Raw genomic sequence first — 15,313 nt, forward strand, 5'->3', positions numbered from 1 at the left:
CTGTTTTTGTGTGCTTCTTTAAACGCATTATTGCCTCATGTCATCTTCAGTTAGCCTGGCTCCACCCGCCTACCTAGTTCCGCTCAATTTCCATTTCACTTCAGTAGTCTTCTGAACAAATGAAATGAAGTACAATGGTCTGGTTGGACCAGGCTAATCTCCAGTTGCATTACTGGGACTAAATCATTTCAAGAACAGTGGAGCGAGAGAAGGGTCGGTGCACCCAGATGACAAAAAGATTCTCACCTAGGTTTTAAAAATCCGTCTGACATGTAGGTCTCCACCACCATGAGGCAATGGAGGTGAAGGAACTTTTATTTAAAAAAAAACAATGGTAGCATTTGATAACAGAATCAGTGCAGCAGTCAACATAATAAAAAAATAAGCACATTTCTTTTTCTCTTTGGGAACTTATGTTATGTTACGTTTGTCTATGAATTTCACCAAAAGGACATTTCTAGTCTAATCCTCTCAGATGTTTTAATTCCAGTAAACGTTTGAGCCTCAGAGTTCAAAATGTTGTAATGTTTCACTAAAACATATATTACAGAAGCATCCCTAACAATGTTAAATATTTGAAACAAAACTTTGATTAAAAAAAAAATCCTCTCCTGTCCTCTGATCAGTGGCAAACTTAGCCATTTGGGGGCTCCAGGCGAACAGTCATTTGGGGGCCCTTGCATCTACCGGTCTAATGTACGCATAATGAGATGATAGCCTACTCCATACAAACTATACATTCAACGCGGACTGATGTTTTTCGTGTGCTCTGTCGAAATAAAGGTGGTGTTTTGTCCACTTTCATTCTCAGATATTAACTGATTTAGTGCATTGATGCTATGAAACGGTGAATATATTTTTATAACGCGAGTTTAGTAACAACCACGACACTTTTTTTCAACCAAACATGTTGCTTGTATGTAATTACGCCTAGCGACCAGTGTGGTTGTAGTAATGATTGATGGCCACAGGAGGGCGCCTGCAAGTGGGTGTAGTACCTCATTGTGGCCACATGAGGGCAGTAAATAGGTGTCATTATAAAGAGATTTATGTCTTATTACTGAAACAAGTTCCTCTCACTGAAAATAGACAATAAACAGTCCTTTAAAGCTCCCATATTATACACTTTTCGGTTCTATTATACACCATATTATATGGTCTTAGTGGTCCCTAATACGTTCTATTATACACCATATTATATGGTCTTAGTGGTCCCTAATACGTTTTTCTTTAATTGTTTGCTGAAAAAAACTTTCAGATAATTTATTGTACTATGCTGATGTTCAGCTAATCTCAAAATGGCCTATTTTTTAAAAAGAGCTGCAGCTCCCCTCGTAAATATACAATCTTTGAGCTCCCCCCGACCCCTGTCCGGAAGCCAGATACGCCTCGCCCTCTGTCTGTCAGGGCCGTGGACCAATAAGAAATAGGGGTGTGGGCTGCACAGTGGAAGCTTCTGGCTTTCCAGTTTTTGAGGTCAGAAACGAGGAGAATTCTGACTGGAGTATATCCCCCTTTCCCTTTCAGAAAGGGGGAGAGTGAGAAAAGGAGAGATTGTTATTTTTTAAAATATTTTGGCAGTCTCTAGGCACACCGTGGACCCATGGATATGTTAGAACACATTTAAAAAGTGCATTTAGCATAATATGTGACCTTTAACATCCGGCAGATATACATATAATATAATTTATAAATATAATCTTTAATTTTTCCTTCATAATTGTTTCATAGAGATTAATTAAAGATATATATTTTTATTTATTTATTGTCTTTATCAAGTGTATTGTGTGTGTGTGTGTGTGTGTGTGTTTGCGTGCGTGCGTGAACTATAAATACTTCAGATATAGTATTTGTGATCAAATTCAAAATAAAAACATAATAAAAATATAAATTTTAGACATTATTTATAAAAAAAAAAATTAAAACCACATTTCATTTTCATTCCACTTCACAATGTTGCGCCACTTTGTGTTGGTGTATCACATTAAATTCCAATAAACTAAATGTACGTGTGTGGTTGTAATGTGACAAAATGTGGAAAATTTCAAGGGGTATGAATACTTTTGCAAGCCACTGTATATGGAGTTGAGCAATCAAAGGTTTGAGGTATATTGACGTTAACAGGGGATATATATGTTGGTCGTCCTAATGTTGACAACATCAAATCAACAACTTTCTGTACATGTATTTTATTTCCAATTCAGTGTCAGAAGCTGAAAAATACAGCAACATAGCAATGCCATGGTAAGAAAGGACTTGGCAAAATAATCACAGACTGATAATCACAACTCAGTGGTTATCTTTTTCACAGTTACAATACTAGAAACTTTGCACACAAAAAGACATGCAATTTCCCATAGAACACAATCACTTCTTTGCTCTGACGATTAGTGGGTTGAAAAAGAAACATGTTTATGTCATATTAGGCTTACGAGTACCAAAACAATTCAAATGAAGTAAAGCAATGCTACATTTGGATCAGGTGTTTGGATAATCAGTTATATATAAATCAATAAAAACACTATTAATATTGAAGGAATTGATTCTAAATAGGTGATTTGAGAGTGAAATATTGGGTCAAGCAGTGTCTAGAACTAAAATCTTGGAAAACTCAGTAGCGCATGCCGGGATGATTTGTATTCTTTGTGGGAGAGATGGTAGAGAAATGTGCATTTTGAAACCCACTTCTCTGAGGTACGTTCACTTGAATAACTTAGCAACCAGACTTAACTTATTCTTACCCACACAGATAAGTTTATGAAAAATGGCGGCTGCACATACCTGACATTAAACTGATGAGTCAAATTTAGAAGAGTTTCAGCACAGTCACTTCAAAGTGGGAACACGTTGGTATATTGGTGAATGTGCTTCTTTGGCTCGTGATAAACCTGCTGTTGGTAACACTTTACAATAACGGTACATTAATTAACTGTTAGTTAATGCTTAATTAAGGCTTAATAAGCATTTACTAAGCATTATCTAACTGTCAATAAATGCTTAGTAAATGCTTAATAAACGTACAATAAGCATTAACTAACTGTTATGATTAGTTCATGCTTAACTAAGCATTAGTTAACGAGGCATTAACTAAACGTAAATAACTAAGCATTAACACTTACTTAATGCTTAATAGGCATTTACTATGCATTAACTAACCATGAATAGCATTTACTAACAGTTACTTAATGTAGCCTTATTGTAAAGTGTTACCCCGCTGTTAGTGAGCTGTGTGTGTGTTCTTGATGGCTATGGCCTACCTCCTGCATTCCAAAACAGTCTTTTCTAACAAGAAAGACACAATGAAGCGCACTAACACTAAGTCAGAGGATGTTTTATAAAGTAAGATGTCTGCCATGATCCCAGAATGAACAATATACACAAGCATAGAGGGTCAACACATTTTTGCTGTTGTTAACGGAATCAAAAGCTCTTAGGGAAGATATTTTGCCATTGATATCCTGGCCCTAATCTTCCTCTTAATGGACACATAGTATTTAATAACCACATTAAGGTTAGGCTAAAATAAATAAATGATATACATTTTTCAACTGCCTGAGAATTGACTGTACATTATACCTGTGTAGCTCTTTGCAGTTGCACAACACTGAGCAGGGCTGTTTTTACAACATTGTTTTTTACATGATTTAAAAAAAAAAATGTATGATGATTGATCAGGTATTTTATTTGCTACATTAACCCAAAACATCCCATCCTGTGTGGTTACTTTGTCCATAACACTTCCATAAACTTGTGCCCTCCTACTACTAGTAAATACACTGTAAAAAGTTGGTAAAAAGAAGAAAAAGGCAAGAACATCACAAGCTTGTGTGTTCCTACCAAGAGTCACAGGAGAAGATCTTTGTCAGCTGCATCTCTGTATAACATAATATAATCCAGATCAGCTGGGTTTGTTGGGAGTTTAGCTATAGCTAGAGCACACAGACTGTAGGCAGGGGAAATTCTCCCATAGCTACATCAGCAAGTGAATAAAACACATTGTGTAATCCACACACCTACTGTACTGTGTATATTCATCTAGTGATGCAATAGAAATCTAAAAGTAAGACCTTGTGGTTCAACAGGTGGCCAGTTTCCTCATTCAGTTACATTTTACATATGCCTACTAGTCTCATGCCACTCAAATTTCAGTATGCAAAACTATTATTTTCCAGATAGCTTATACTCACACTGTTTTATTAACTGAAATCAAAGAATAAGTGAAGACAAATTTGACAGTAAGGCACCGTTAACCAAGCTTGGCTCACAGTTCCCCTTGCTTCTAGTGTGTGTGCTGAAGCTAAAGGCTAACAGCTAACATCCTGGACCGACAGTAGTCAGAAGTGTGGACAGTGACAAGGCTTAAGTTGTTTTGGTTCAACACTAGCATGATTGAACAGAGTTATGAAGGGTGCACCCCCAACCCCATTACTTCTGCAAACCTCATGGTCACTGTTTGACATATGTTTTTGTGGAATAATAAAGCCAGTACAACACAAATATATCACTGTTGAACTACCCTCTGACGGCATACTGTAAGTGCACACATATTTGTATACTGTTTATGCTTAACACTTTAATTTTCCATGTTAGTGTGGTCTAGACTACTTCCTGAATAGGTTGTGAGTTTTTTGGACTTGTATTCTTTAGTGTCGTTTCACCCTTCAAACAGCATGTGAAAGAAATAGAATAAAGTGTAATATACTTCACAGCAACAGCAGTGTGACATGAATGCAAAAGGTCCATCTCCACTCAGAATTAAAATGTGTGCAACAATGTCAATCAATGAACACATTACAATATGAAACAGAAAACAGCGGTTCAGTGGTTTCACAGGTGATGAGAATCTATTATGAGGAATGCTTCATATTCCTGCATGGTGAGAGGAAAGTTATCGCCATACCTCTACTGTTACAAGAAGAAAAGTGCTTTGGGTTTCATTAAAGAACCATAACAGTGTGTTCACAAGTGATCATCCCAGGCACCCATTGGTTTCCATTCATTATCAATTAGCAGAGCCCTGAAACTGACTTTGGCTGTATAACCCATTTTAATGCATTTTGTAGTTTAAGTCCAGATTGTTAATTACCAACACTAAAGAAAAGGTTGATTTCTTTAGCCATCGTATAACCTTTCCTTATCATTTAGATAGTCATTCTGGTCACACTGTTTTTTTTTTTTAAATATGTATTTGATCTCAGTGCAACACAGCCATTGTGTTTTTATAATATCCAAAATGATTGATTCTGATCCGTTTAATAATTGTAATAAAAGCTTATAACTTATTGATGAGTCATTTTGTGTTTTTATTTGAATGTCATCACCGTCTCTCTGTAAAACAGATCAGCAGTAGTTATGAAATATGCTCCTTAGCTCAACTGACATGACGATACTGATAATCATAATGTATCATATAAACAAACATGTTCTGTAAGGTTTTAAAGGAGACACCATCTTAGTTTAGCATGCTAACGTGGCTCTAAACGGTGTCAGCCCTATGTTCCCATAGCTCGATGGTCCCACAGCCCTATGGTCCTGAAAATGGCGATTAGGTTCAGGCATCACAGCTGGGCGGTTAGGGTTAGGGTGAGGGGATATATTATATAGTTAAATTACTTGAAATGTGGGACCATGGGGCTGTGGGAAGATAGGCATGCTCCCCTCTAAACATAAGGTCCAGCTGAGGCCGAGGAAGTCATTGGTTTTGCAGGTATTTATCATGAACCAAAGTATTGGAGAAATTCAAATGTTGACCAGATGATAGCACTAGAGGAAAGCTCAAAACAGCATTAAAGTTATCATAATTCAACCTGATGGGTTATGAGAGTCTGAACCATATTCATGACAATCCATCCAACAGTTGAGATACTTCAGTCCAGACCAAGTGACTACAAAGCCATTCCTGATGCTGGCATGTCACACATCAAACCTGTCAGCGCTCTCTGCAAATAAGCCAATATTAGCAAAAAATATGTCAGTTCAGCGTTCTCCATGTAATATAAGGGGGTTATAAGAATCAATCAAGTTTCTAGAGTTAGCTAATTGATTTTCCCATCCTACAGAAATTAATGGAATCCATTGGATGCCGGGAACTGTAAAAAATGTACTCTCCTATTTCTGAAACACAGCAGCATGACTTGCGAAAATAATTAGCTGCAATGTTAAGTATATGGTTTGTAGTACGTGTAATACCAGAGAAAACATTGGACTAGTTGAAGAAATCCTGAATATTTCTCCACTAAAAGTTTAAGTTAAAGGAATAGTTCAACATCTTCAAATTTCTGCATTTTTGTCTCACTCTCCAGTTCAAGAAAAAGCCAACAAAAACCATTCCTGTACAAATGGTCATAGTTTGCTCATCCAGGTTAGCTTAGCTCAAACACTGGTAGTCAAGGGGAGCAGGTCAAAAGATAAACTTTACAACATCACTAAACCTGTGTTGCTTGTTTGGACTTGTTTATTTACCACGTTATATAGCGCTCTATATTTTTAACACTTTGTCAGTTTAGAATCAAATCCATACTGGAAAGAAACCAGGAAGTGTCTGTGACGGTATTATACATGTTGAACTATTCCTTTAAGAACAATTCATGAATGAGTTCTGAAAAACAAAACAAAGACCAGTAAAAAATATTCTTAATTCTTAATATTCTTCATCACGACTGAAATGACTTTACAATGACCATGATTTACAACAGGGAAACATTAGAAATATGACATCTACAAGTAAATGTTAAATCTTAACTGGTTTCAGAGTTCTACTCTTAAAAGGATAATTCCAATTTATTACAATTTGGGATGTTATTTTCATAACTTTGACCATTGTTTCCATTAGGTATGATCAGACTTTAGCTAGAGTAACAAGGAGATCTGTGAACAGCACAAACAAACACTATCTACATGATGAACCTTGACTGGAGAACAAAGCTACAGTGAACACAAGTGAAATGTTAATACATTCTCGTTGAAAAGGAAAACTGTGGGCACACCACTACGCTAAGCTACAATAGGTACAAGCTGAAACAGGGAGGTTAACTGATGGATGCGTACCACACACATTCAAAGCAAAAAGTGTTCACAGTTGTTCCATTCACAGCTATTGGTCAGCTGTGAGGGACAGAGGAGGAGTCTCTCTCTGTCTTTTTTTGATTTGTTACATAACTATTTCTGACACGCAATCCCCAAAGATATTTAAACTTCTTTTGTTTGCCCTGTTCCCAGATCTCAGAAACGATGCTATTTTTACTGAAAGGAATTATTGATTGAAAACCTTTGAAAGAGCCCAATTCAAAACTGTAAAAAAGCAGAATTATCCTTTAAATGCAACATCACATTTAGCTTTTAAAGCAGAGTATTTAACAGTACCAACGCTGATGGCGGTTTCCCTTCTTCCAGGAGTCAAACTTATTTTAGGGTGGCGTCCCACCAACAGTCTCTCTGCAGCAGATCATCCATCCTACCATTTCCCTTTTATGGCAAACTGTCAAAAAATAAACTCTTTTTACAAATAAATACAGTATATACACACACAGCTTGGTACTTCATTGTAAATTGCTTTAAATTCATTCCAGCAGCTGCGTCTGCACACTGCTGCAGAGCACAACACTGTCTGTCTTCTGCACATGTTCCATTGTAATCATCACCTTATTTAGGAACGGTTACCATAGTGTTTGACAAATATTGATTTGATCTGTACAAAATATGAATTGTTGCTATTTGTAAACCTTGCTATGTACATAAGCAAACACATTTTTACAGGAGGACTACCAACTGAGGTAGAACTAGATCCAGGGCAATCCAATACAGGCTCTTTAAGGCCAACTTATTGATACCATTTGTTTTTTGTTGGTACGACAACAGATTTTCTTCATTAGGAACAGATTGAGTCCAGCTGTACATCACAGAGGTGCTGAAGTGGATTTGCTAGAGAAAGTGTGAGAAAAAAATTATTTAACAATTCAACCCCCCCTCCCCCCCCCCCCAATGAAGCTCAGTCCTCTTAGCAGCAGACCCGGGTTAGAATCCGGCCTGTGGTCATTCTCTGCATGTCATTCCCCTCTCTGACCCATTTCACCTCTGACTATCTCTCATGGAAAATGCCAAAAAAAGATCTTAACCTTTTGAACAACATGGGCGCCTTTTTCAACTTTCCAAGGTGAACTCCAGAGCACCATTGGAAGACTGAATCAAACTGTATGTCCAGTTTGAACCCATCTTCTCATCCAGACAGAAACCCAACGTGGGCCAAAGAACCATCTGCCTGCCCACATGTGTGAAGACATCCTCACCAGTGTCTTCCATTGACGGGAGTTTTCCAGTGTTTACATGAGACACTTAGTGGTGCTGCAGCAGAGAGCAGATGTGTTGGCGTCTCTGCAGTCCTACTGACAGTATCAAAGAGCTTCTGCTAACAGTGTCAGACGCTGCTTCAGTAGAAACCATCAAATATGTCATTGAGTTGATCATTCCCAAACAAATGGGTTTTGGCACAATTATATCCTGCTGCTGGGCTAAGGTCTGCTCTCATTCAAATGACATGAGGTTTGCTGGTATCTGTAGTGAAAATAGAACACATATACAACACATATGTTAGGACCGGGGAAGGATGCTAGCTTGGGCAAAAGTAAAAAAAACAAAAAAACAATCCAGTCTTTCAAAGAGCGTTCTGTCTTTATAGAAACATTCAAATTGATCCGTAGATTCAATTCACAACAGTTTATGGAAAATGTGTCAACCTAGTTACACATTCAGCAACGTTAGTGAGACAGATATCTGGCTGTTTGGCTGCTACATACTACATACTACATACTACACTACTGTATGTTCACCACCAAGTGGTACAGGGGTTGACCAGAGAGAGCTGCTTTCATTTGAAGTGCTCACAAGAACTTAAAGTAAGAAATAATGAGTTGTGAGTTGAATGTTCATTTTCAAAGCCCTTTAAAATGAGTTTTGCCATTGCATTGTTAAATGTAGTTACTGATAAAGGTGTAACAGCTTATACAGTTTCTTATTAAAGTAATAAATAAGTCAAATTGTGACTACATGTATATGTGTCATTGACAGACCTGTACAAGTCATACCCTTTTAACTTTGTTATTTTTTTAAACAGAAACTTCTATTTTTATTTTTTGTTTTAAAGTTTATTAATGCATTTAAATACTAATCAAATGAATCAATTTATAACAGTACGAGGTAGTGAAACACACTTGGGAGAAAAGAAAAATCTCTTTCTCTGATCGGAAGAGAGCCACAGTCCAAACAGTGTGTTAGAGTGTGTGTGCGCGGGGTGTGTGAGTGCGCGCGCGCGTGTGTGTGTGTGTGTGTGTGTGTGTGTGCTGAACATACCTGAGGTCTGCTGGTTCTACAAGCCTCTTCCAGGTGTTTATGCCAGATGATGGCTGAGAAGCGGGATCCTGTCTGGAACTTGTAAACATTACCTGTGAAGGGACACAAAGTTTGAACTGAAGGAAATAGCGCTGTGCTAAAATATTGATACGACAACAGGGCTGTACAGTGCGACAGTTTTGATCGCATTTGCTACTGAAATTGATCACGTGCGATGATGAATACAACTCCAATCGCACTCGTGCTAGTGTTGCCACCCGTCCCGTTTTTCCCAGAATTGTTCTCTTTTTTTCACCAGCTGTGACCCGTTTTTTGGGGAAAATGCCAAAACCTCATTTGATTTCCTTCCTTCGTTCAGTAGTTAAGGCCGTCTCACACGGGCCGAGGAGTTTGTTGCGCCCGCTATTGCATCGGAGAGGCGGGCGGGCAGGGGCGGTCTTAACGATCTCGGGGCCCGTTTCAAGACCCTGTGTGGGGCCCCACACTTTTTTTTTTTTTTTTTTTTTTTTTTTTTAATAAATAATGCTTGTGCATGCTGCCCGCGAAAATAAAAAAGATTGTGGAAACCAGTTGGTTCATAGACGGATTATGAGATAATGGGCCCAGACTCTTTGTACCGTTTTAAAGTTAAATGCATCAGAGCAGAGGAACATTTTAATCAAATCTTGAGCTGCAGAAGGAACATTATTTTTCTTAAACAGGCACTCTTTACTCTGCAACTGTGAAAACAGTACAGTAGATTGGTCTGCAGACTCATGTTATATGATGGAGGGGCCCATTGCAACATATACAGGGTGGAAAGCTACTTTTCATGAACAGTATAGAATTTACACATAGCAAGCTTATTCCTGTTTGTGTGTGGGGGGCTTAGCTGTCCCTCATGAAGCCCCTTAGACAGAGCTAATAATGCTTTTGTTTTGCACTTGCTTTTCTATTTGTCACCTAGTTGGGGCCATGATGATTTATTTCCTTATATTTAGGCTATTCCTTGTTGGACCCTGTTATTGACATGAGTGACTGAGCTCTTTGACAATGCAACATTTAAAGTTACTATCAGTATTTCTGGCTTAGGCCCCCCCCCCCCCGAGCCCTTGGGCCCCTGGGCATGGTTGCATGCAATATTATTCTCAAAGTGCACCAGATTGATGAATTTTACTTTAAAAGGTTGCATTTTTTTCTTCCGGGGCCCCCCTACAAGGTCCAGGGTCCCCACCCACCTCAGTCTCCCTATTTAGCCTATACTGTAAAAAGCACTGTAGGTGTGTATGGTTATTATAGGTCATTACACTGGTCAGTCTGAACTGGTAGCCTAATAATGGCCGAGCCCTCCGCCCCAAACATTCAAGTGTCCCTTTTTTTCCTAAATCCAAGGTGGCAACCCTAACTAGTGCAACAGCCTGCCAAATTGCAATTGGCAGGTTAGATTATTTTGTCTAAATTGCAATCAGTGCACCCCTATTAATTTTTCTACAATTATTACTGCACACACTAGGAAATAATATTAATTGAGAATCTCAAATGAGACCAAGATGACATGCTCAAAGGTAATTAGAGCGAAATGCAAGGGTTAAGGTTATGCAAGTTTTCGATCATACTTTGTGTGCTACCAAATTTATTTTTGTGCTACTGATTTTTTTTGCTTGCTAGCACCAGTGCTACCACTTTAAAAAATAAGCGTACAGCCCTGGACAATATATCGTGATATTTATGAAATTGTTTTAAAGGGTTGTGAACTACAACCTACAACCTCCGCTCATGTAGATGGCGCAGTACGGCTAGTTGCCTCAAATTGCTGGGTTTCTGAATTTGAATTGAAAGCTTGTGCTTAAATGTCAATGTAATGTAATCTGATTCATTAAGACCACCCAGATCTAACACAGCAACTTGTATTTCAGCTCTGTCTTTACGTTGTCATTGACCTATGTGGAATATCCAAATATATCACACTATGCATTGTATCACATTGTATCGCAATATATCATATTGTGATACAATGTGACCTGATGTGTATCGTATGGTGAAGTCCTTGCCAATACTTTAGAGTCCCCAAGGGGAAATTCTTTTTCACTTTACAGACAATAGACAAATGGACAACTAACACAACAAAATAAACATGCATACAGAATATATACACAGAGTGGGACTGGGGTGTTTTTATCTTGGCCTTTTGTTTAGTGTTGCTATGGCTGCAGGCACCAGGCTTTTGCCATAGCGAGCCCTCCTGCACAACAGACCTGTACCTGCGTCCAGAGGGCATAATGGTGAAGTGGCAGTTGAGTGGGTGTGTGTTGTCCTGGGCTATTGTGGATGCAATGCGTGAGATGCAACCTTGAGATTAAGCTCTGACAGTGTGGGCGTGGGGAGACCCATTCATTTGGCAGCTATGTTTGTGACACGTGTGAGTTTGATCTGGTTTTTGACAGTGAGCATGTTAAAGCCCTAAAAGGAAAGGGCAAACAGCAGGTTGTTGTGTTGGTGAGGTGAACCTTTGTCTGGGTCGTTGAGCTGGAAGATGTTGGGTCTGGATGGGTCATCGGGCAGCACCACCATCCATCCAGTCACACACACCTTCTTACAGGGGCCGGACTTATACTGTGGGGTGACAGAAGGATCACATTCACAGGAAGGAAAAGAAACATTTGTACTGTCCACAACACAGTTAAACAAACGGTCTGAAATGCTTTACTCCATTTGACATTAATTACCAGTACTAGGACTAAGTCAAACTTTACAAGGCACATATTATGCTCACTTTAAGGTTAATTAAAACTGCCAGTTGGAATCACGGGGTTCTGGGGGTGTAGTGCTAAGTAAGGTTTGGGAGTAGCTTCTCCTCTTATTACATCATAAGGAGAAAGAAATCTGACTGGGGTTTTTTGAACCCAGGTTTTAAGAAAGGTGGAGAAAAAGTAAACAAACTGACATGTTTCCTCTCAGAGGCCCGCAGTGCTTTGGTCCCATAGAAGGTCAGGGTTGACCCAGACAGACTGATCCAGAATCTGGTCCACGACGACAACTGGAACACAGCAAACACATGGGTATGCTGAAGACATCTCACTACATTAAGTCAGATCATTGTGAACTAAAAGTGTGGAGGAGTCAGAAGTAAAAAGATCATTTACCCTGGGCTTGCGTCCTTCCTTCAGCAGTGTTTTCCTCCTCAGCGGTCCTTCAATGGTCACACTGCCGGCCTGGCTCACACCGTAGCAGGAGTTAGCAGCAGAGTGGCTGTGGATGGACAAGTGATGCAAACACAAAACTTAGTTTTTTCTGTTTTTAAGTCAACTTTACAAATTAAGTTTGTTCGAACTTTTTGGACTTTTTTCTGAAAATAAAAATTCCTTCCTTAAAAAAAACAAAAACATGACAAGTTCCTGAAACTGCTGGGTATTTCAGAATGTGCTATTTGACACCACTTGATCAATTATGAGGACAGTGATAGTTCTACAGTGGGGTTTCCCCCAGTGTATTCCAGTCATAGCGGTCCGCCATGCCGAAATTGACCCCCCTGCCAAACTAGGTGGATTTTCTATCTCACAAACAGCTCTGTGTGTGTGTGTGTGTGTGTGTGTGTGTGTGTGTGTGTGTGTGTGTGTGTGTGTGTGTGTGTGTGTGTGTGTGTGTGTGTGTGTGAGACTGTGTGTGTATGTGTAAGTCATAAAGATGAGTTCAGTCTTATATAATGATATAAACTGATGCTGACTCTCCAGCGTACCTGTAAACATAGCTGCGGCTGCGGGGGGAGTTGCGTAGTGGGACCCTCCAGTTGGGGCCCAGGGTAGCGTACATGCGGCCCCTGTTTATCACACATGGTCACAGTCAGTTTGGCGGGATCTTGGGATTTGGTCTTTTGGTTAATACAACTGTTATGTTACCAGACAAAAGCAAACCAGCCAATTCAAACAATTTAGTGAAATACATATCAAATAAATAAAACTTGTTGGATGTTAGCGACATTGAAATACACTGATATCATGGGCATAATGAAGAGGCTTCAGGCACAGATAGGAACAGGTGACAAAGATATTCATGTTCAAGACAAATTCAACTAAAGTTTAAAGTTCAGTTCTTAATCAAAATCAATACTTTTCTTACTGTTATGCAAATTCCAATTTACAGATCCAAACCAACAATATCTATTAACAAGCATTGGGTGTGCATAATTGGTTTCACTGGCACTCTGGGTCTGATGTGAGGAGGACTGAGGGAGGGGGGGGGGGGTGGGGGTGGGGGGTTAACCACTATACCACGAGCGCACCCACAATATTCAGCATCATTTATTTGCCATTTTTAAGATGTTAAATAGTATGTGCTGATTGGCTCTCACCTCTCCATTCCAGCTGACAGGTCCTCCCCAAAAGAACTTTCACTGCTGCCTGTTGGGACAGACAGACACACAGAGAAAGGTCAGTTAAGCATTTGTAAATATACAGTGTCTTCAGAAAGTGATGAATGAAATAGTAGTGTAGTTTTATTTGAATATTAATGTTGAGGAACAGGATTGTATTATACAGTTGATGCATACCCAAGGACAGCCCATTGGAGACAGATGTACTTTGTGGATCGTTGCGGACCGGACTCTGGGACTCTAAGAAGCTGTCGTCCAGCAGGTGGCGGGCTTTCTCCATGGAGAAGGTGGCACTCCTGCTCTCTGACATGCCGTACTGACACATCATACTGTGGACACACAGAAACCGTTTAGACAACATGGAACAACTCACATGTTGATTTTAAAATATGTTACAATGCATTTTAGACAGATTTTTATAGAATGGTTTATTTTTTTATTTTTTTTTCTGGATTTGTTTCCATGTATGGGTTCACTTTGGTGAGTCTAAACTGACCTGGTTTGATCTCTGTTTTATCTAGTGCCGCCCAATTTCTCCCCTAAAGATCTCTCATTACATTGGTCCATTTCCTCACTCAATTTGTCCCACCTGATTGTGTTTACCTGCTCGATTTAAGCAATGCAGCTCAGGGTTCACTTACTTTTGCACACACAATAATTGGAAAATAATTTGTTTTATTTGAGTCTCTTGACCACACAATTCATTTCCGGAAAAAAGATGTTGAATTGATAAACACAATCCTATTATTTCATATAAAAAAAATACTGGTATTGATAAAAATGAATTAATAATGGTAAAACTGAATAAACTTCCAAAAGGCTCAAAGGGTTCACATACTTTCAAGCAGCACTGTATTTGTACAATTTAAGAAATGTTGGGTAGGGACAGTATTTGGAACACTGTGTTACCACACTCATTTACTAAGCCTGAGCTGAAGTTTCAATAGAGAGACAATCTAGGGGCAGTTGAACACTTTTAAACTTTAGTTTGCAGTAGGACTTTTACATGTTTCTTTGTGTATGAACCAGATGCTGAATCTAGCATTAGCTAAAGGCCTGTCTTTCTCACTTGTTGCCCAGGCTGTGGCTCTTCCTGTGGTGTGAGGGAGGGGGGGTGTGGACATGAACCCCCACCGAGGCATCCGGGCAGGTGGGCCGGCGGCTATACCTCATGGAGGCAGACACCTCAGACAGACCTGGAACACACAAAACAGCTCATCACTGCTAACTGCAAAGATACTACAATACATTTATAGATTGTATGTGATAGAGGCGACTTTTTATTGACTATGATTTTGATGTAAAAGCTGTATAGATATTGACAAGGTGGCAGTTAAAGGTTTCTGTTTAGTGTACCAGTTGGAATTGGTTGAGGCACTTCTCAGGCTACATATGGACAATATGTCGGGTCTGTAAGAGATACCTGAAAACAGTACTCGTGGCAACAACAACACAAAATAAAACCTGGATTGGTAATGTAGTCTTTGGTCCGTTTGGTCCTTGTCATGGTGAACATATAGTAGATCTACTTTGTGAAATGTTTTTCCACCAAATCCACTAGATGGTGCCAGTGAAGCACAACATGAGCCTCTATATTAAAATGATTACTTTACATGAGGA

The 15,313-nt window shown here is 39.1% G+C and overlaps 1 protein-coding gene across 2 annotated transcripts in view; it reads right to left on the reverse strand.

The window, feature by feature from the left end:
- Positions 1–8,461: 8,461 nt before the first annotated feature.
- LOC307265089 (ras-specific guanine nucleotide-releasing factor RalGPS1-like) overlaps positions 8,462–15,313 on the reverse strand; it is a 112,451-nt gene continuing 105,599 nt past the window's right edge. The window contains exons 12-20 of one of the 2 annotated variants that reach the window (XM_080046663.1): positions 14,763–14,889; positions 13,871–14,022; positions 13,673–13,721; positions 13,061–13,141; positions 12,468–12,573; positions 12,269–12,361; positions 11,832–11,937; positions 9,346–9,437; positions 8,462–8,550 (exon numbers count right to left, since the gene is read on the reverse strand). In XM_080046663.1, the coding sequence (XP_079902789.1) occupies positions 8,521–8,550; positions 9,346–9,437; positions 11,832–11,937; positions 12,269–12,361; positions 12,468–12,573; positions 13,061–13,141; positions 13,673–13,721; positions 13,871–14,022; positions 14,763–14,889 (836 nt within the window). In that variant the 3' untranslated portion in view covers positions 8,462–8,520. Of the gene's footprint in view, positions 8,551–9,345; positions 9,482–11,803; positions 11,938–12,268; positions 12,362–12,467; positions 12,574–13,060; positions 13,142–13,672; positions 13,722–13,870; positions 14,023–14,762; positions 14,890–15,313 lie in introns of both variants that reach the window. The other variant, XM_080046664.1, reaches the window with a different exon arrangement.

Source organism: Ammodytes marinus (genome assembly GCF_949987685.1).
Source record: "Ammodytes marinus genome assembly, chromosome: 18".
Taxonomy (NCBI): Eukaryota; Metazoa; Chordata; class Actinopteri; order Uranoscopiformes; family Ammodytidae; genus Ammodytes; species Ammodytes marinus.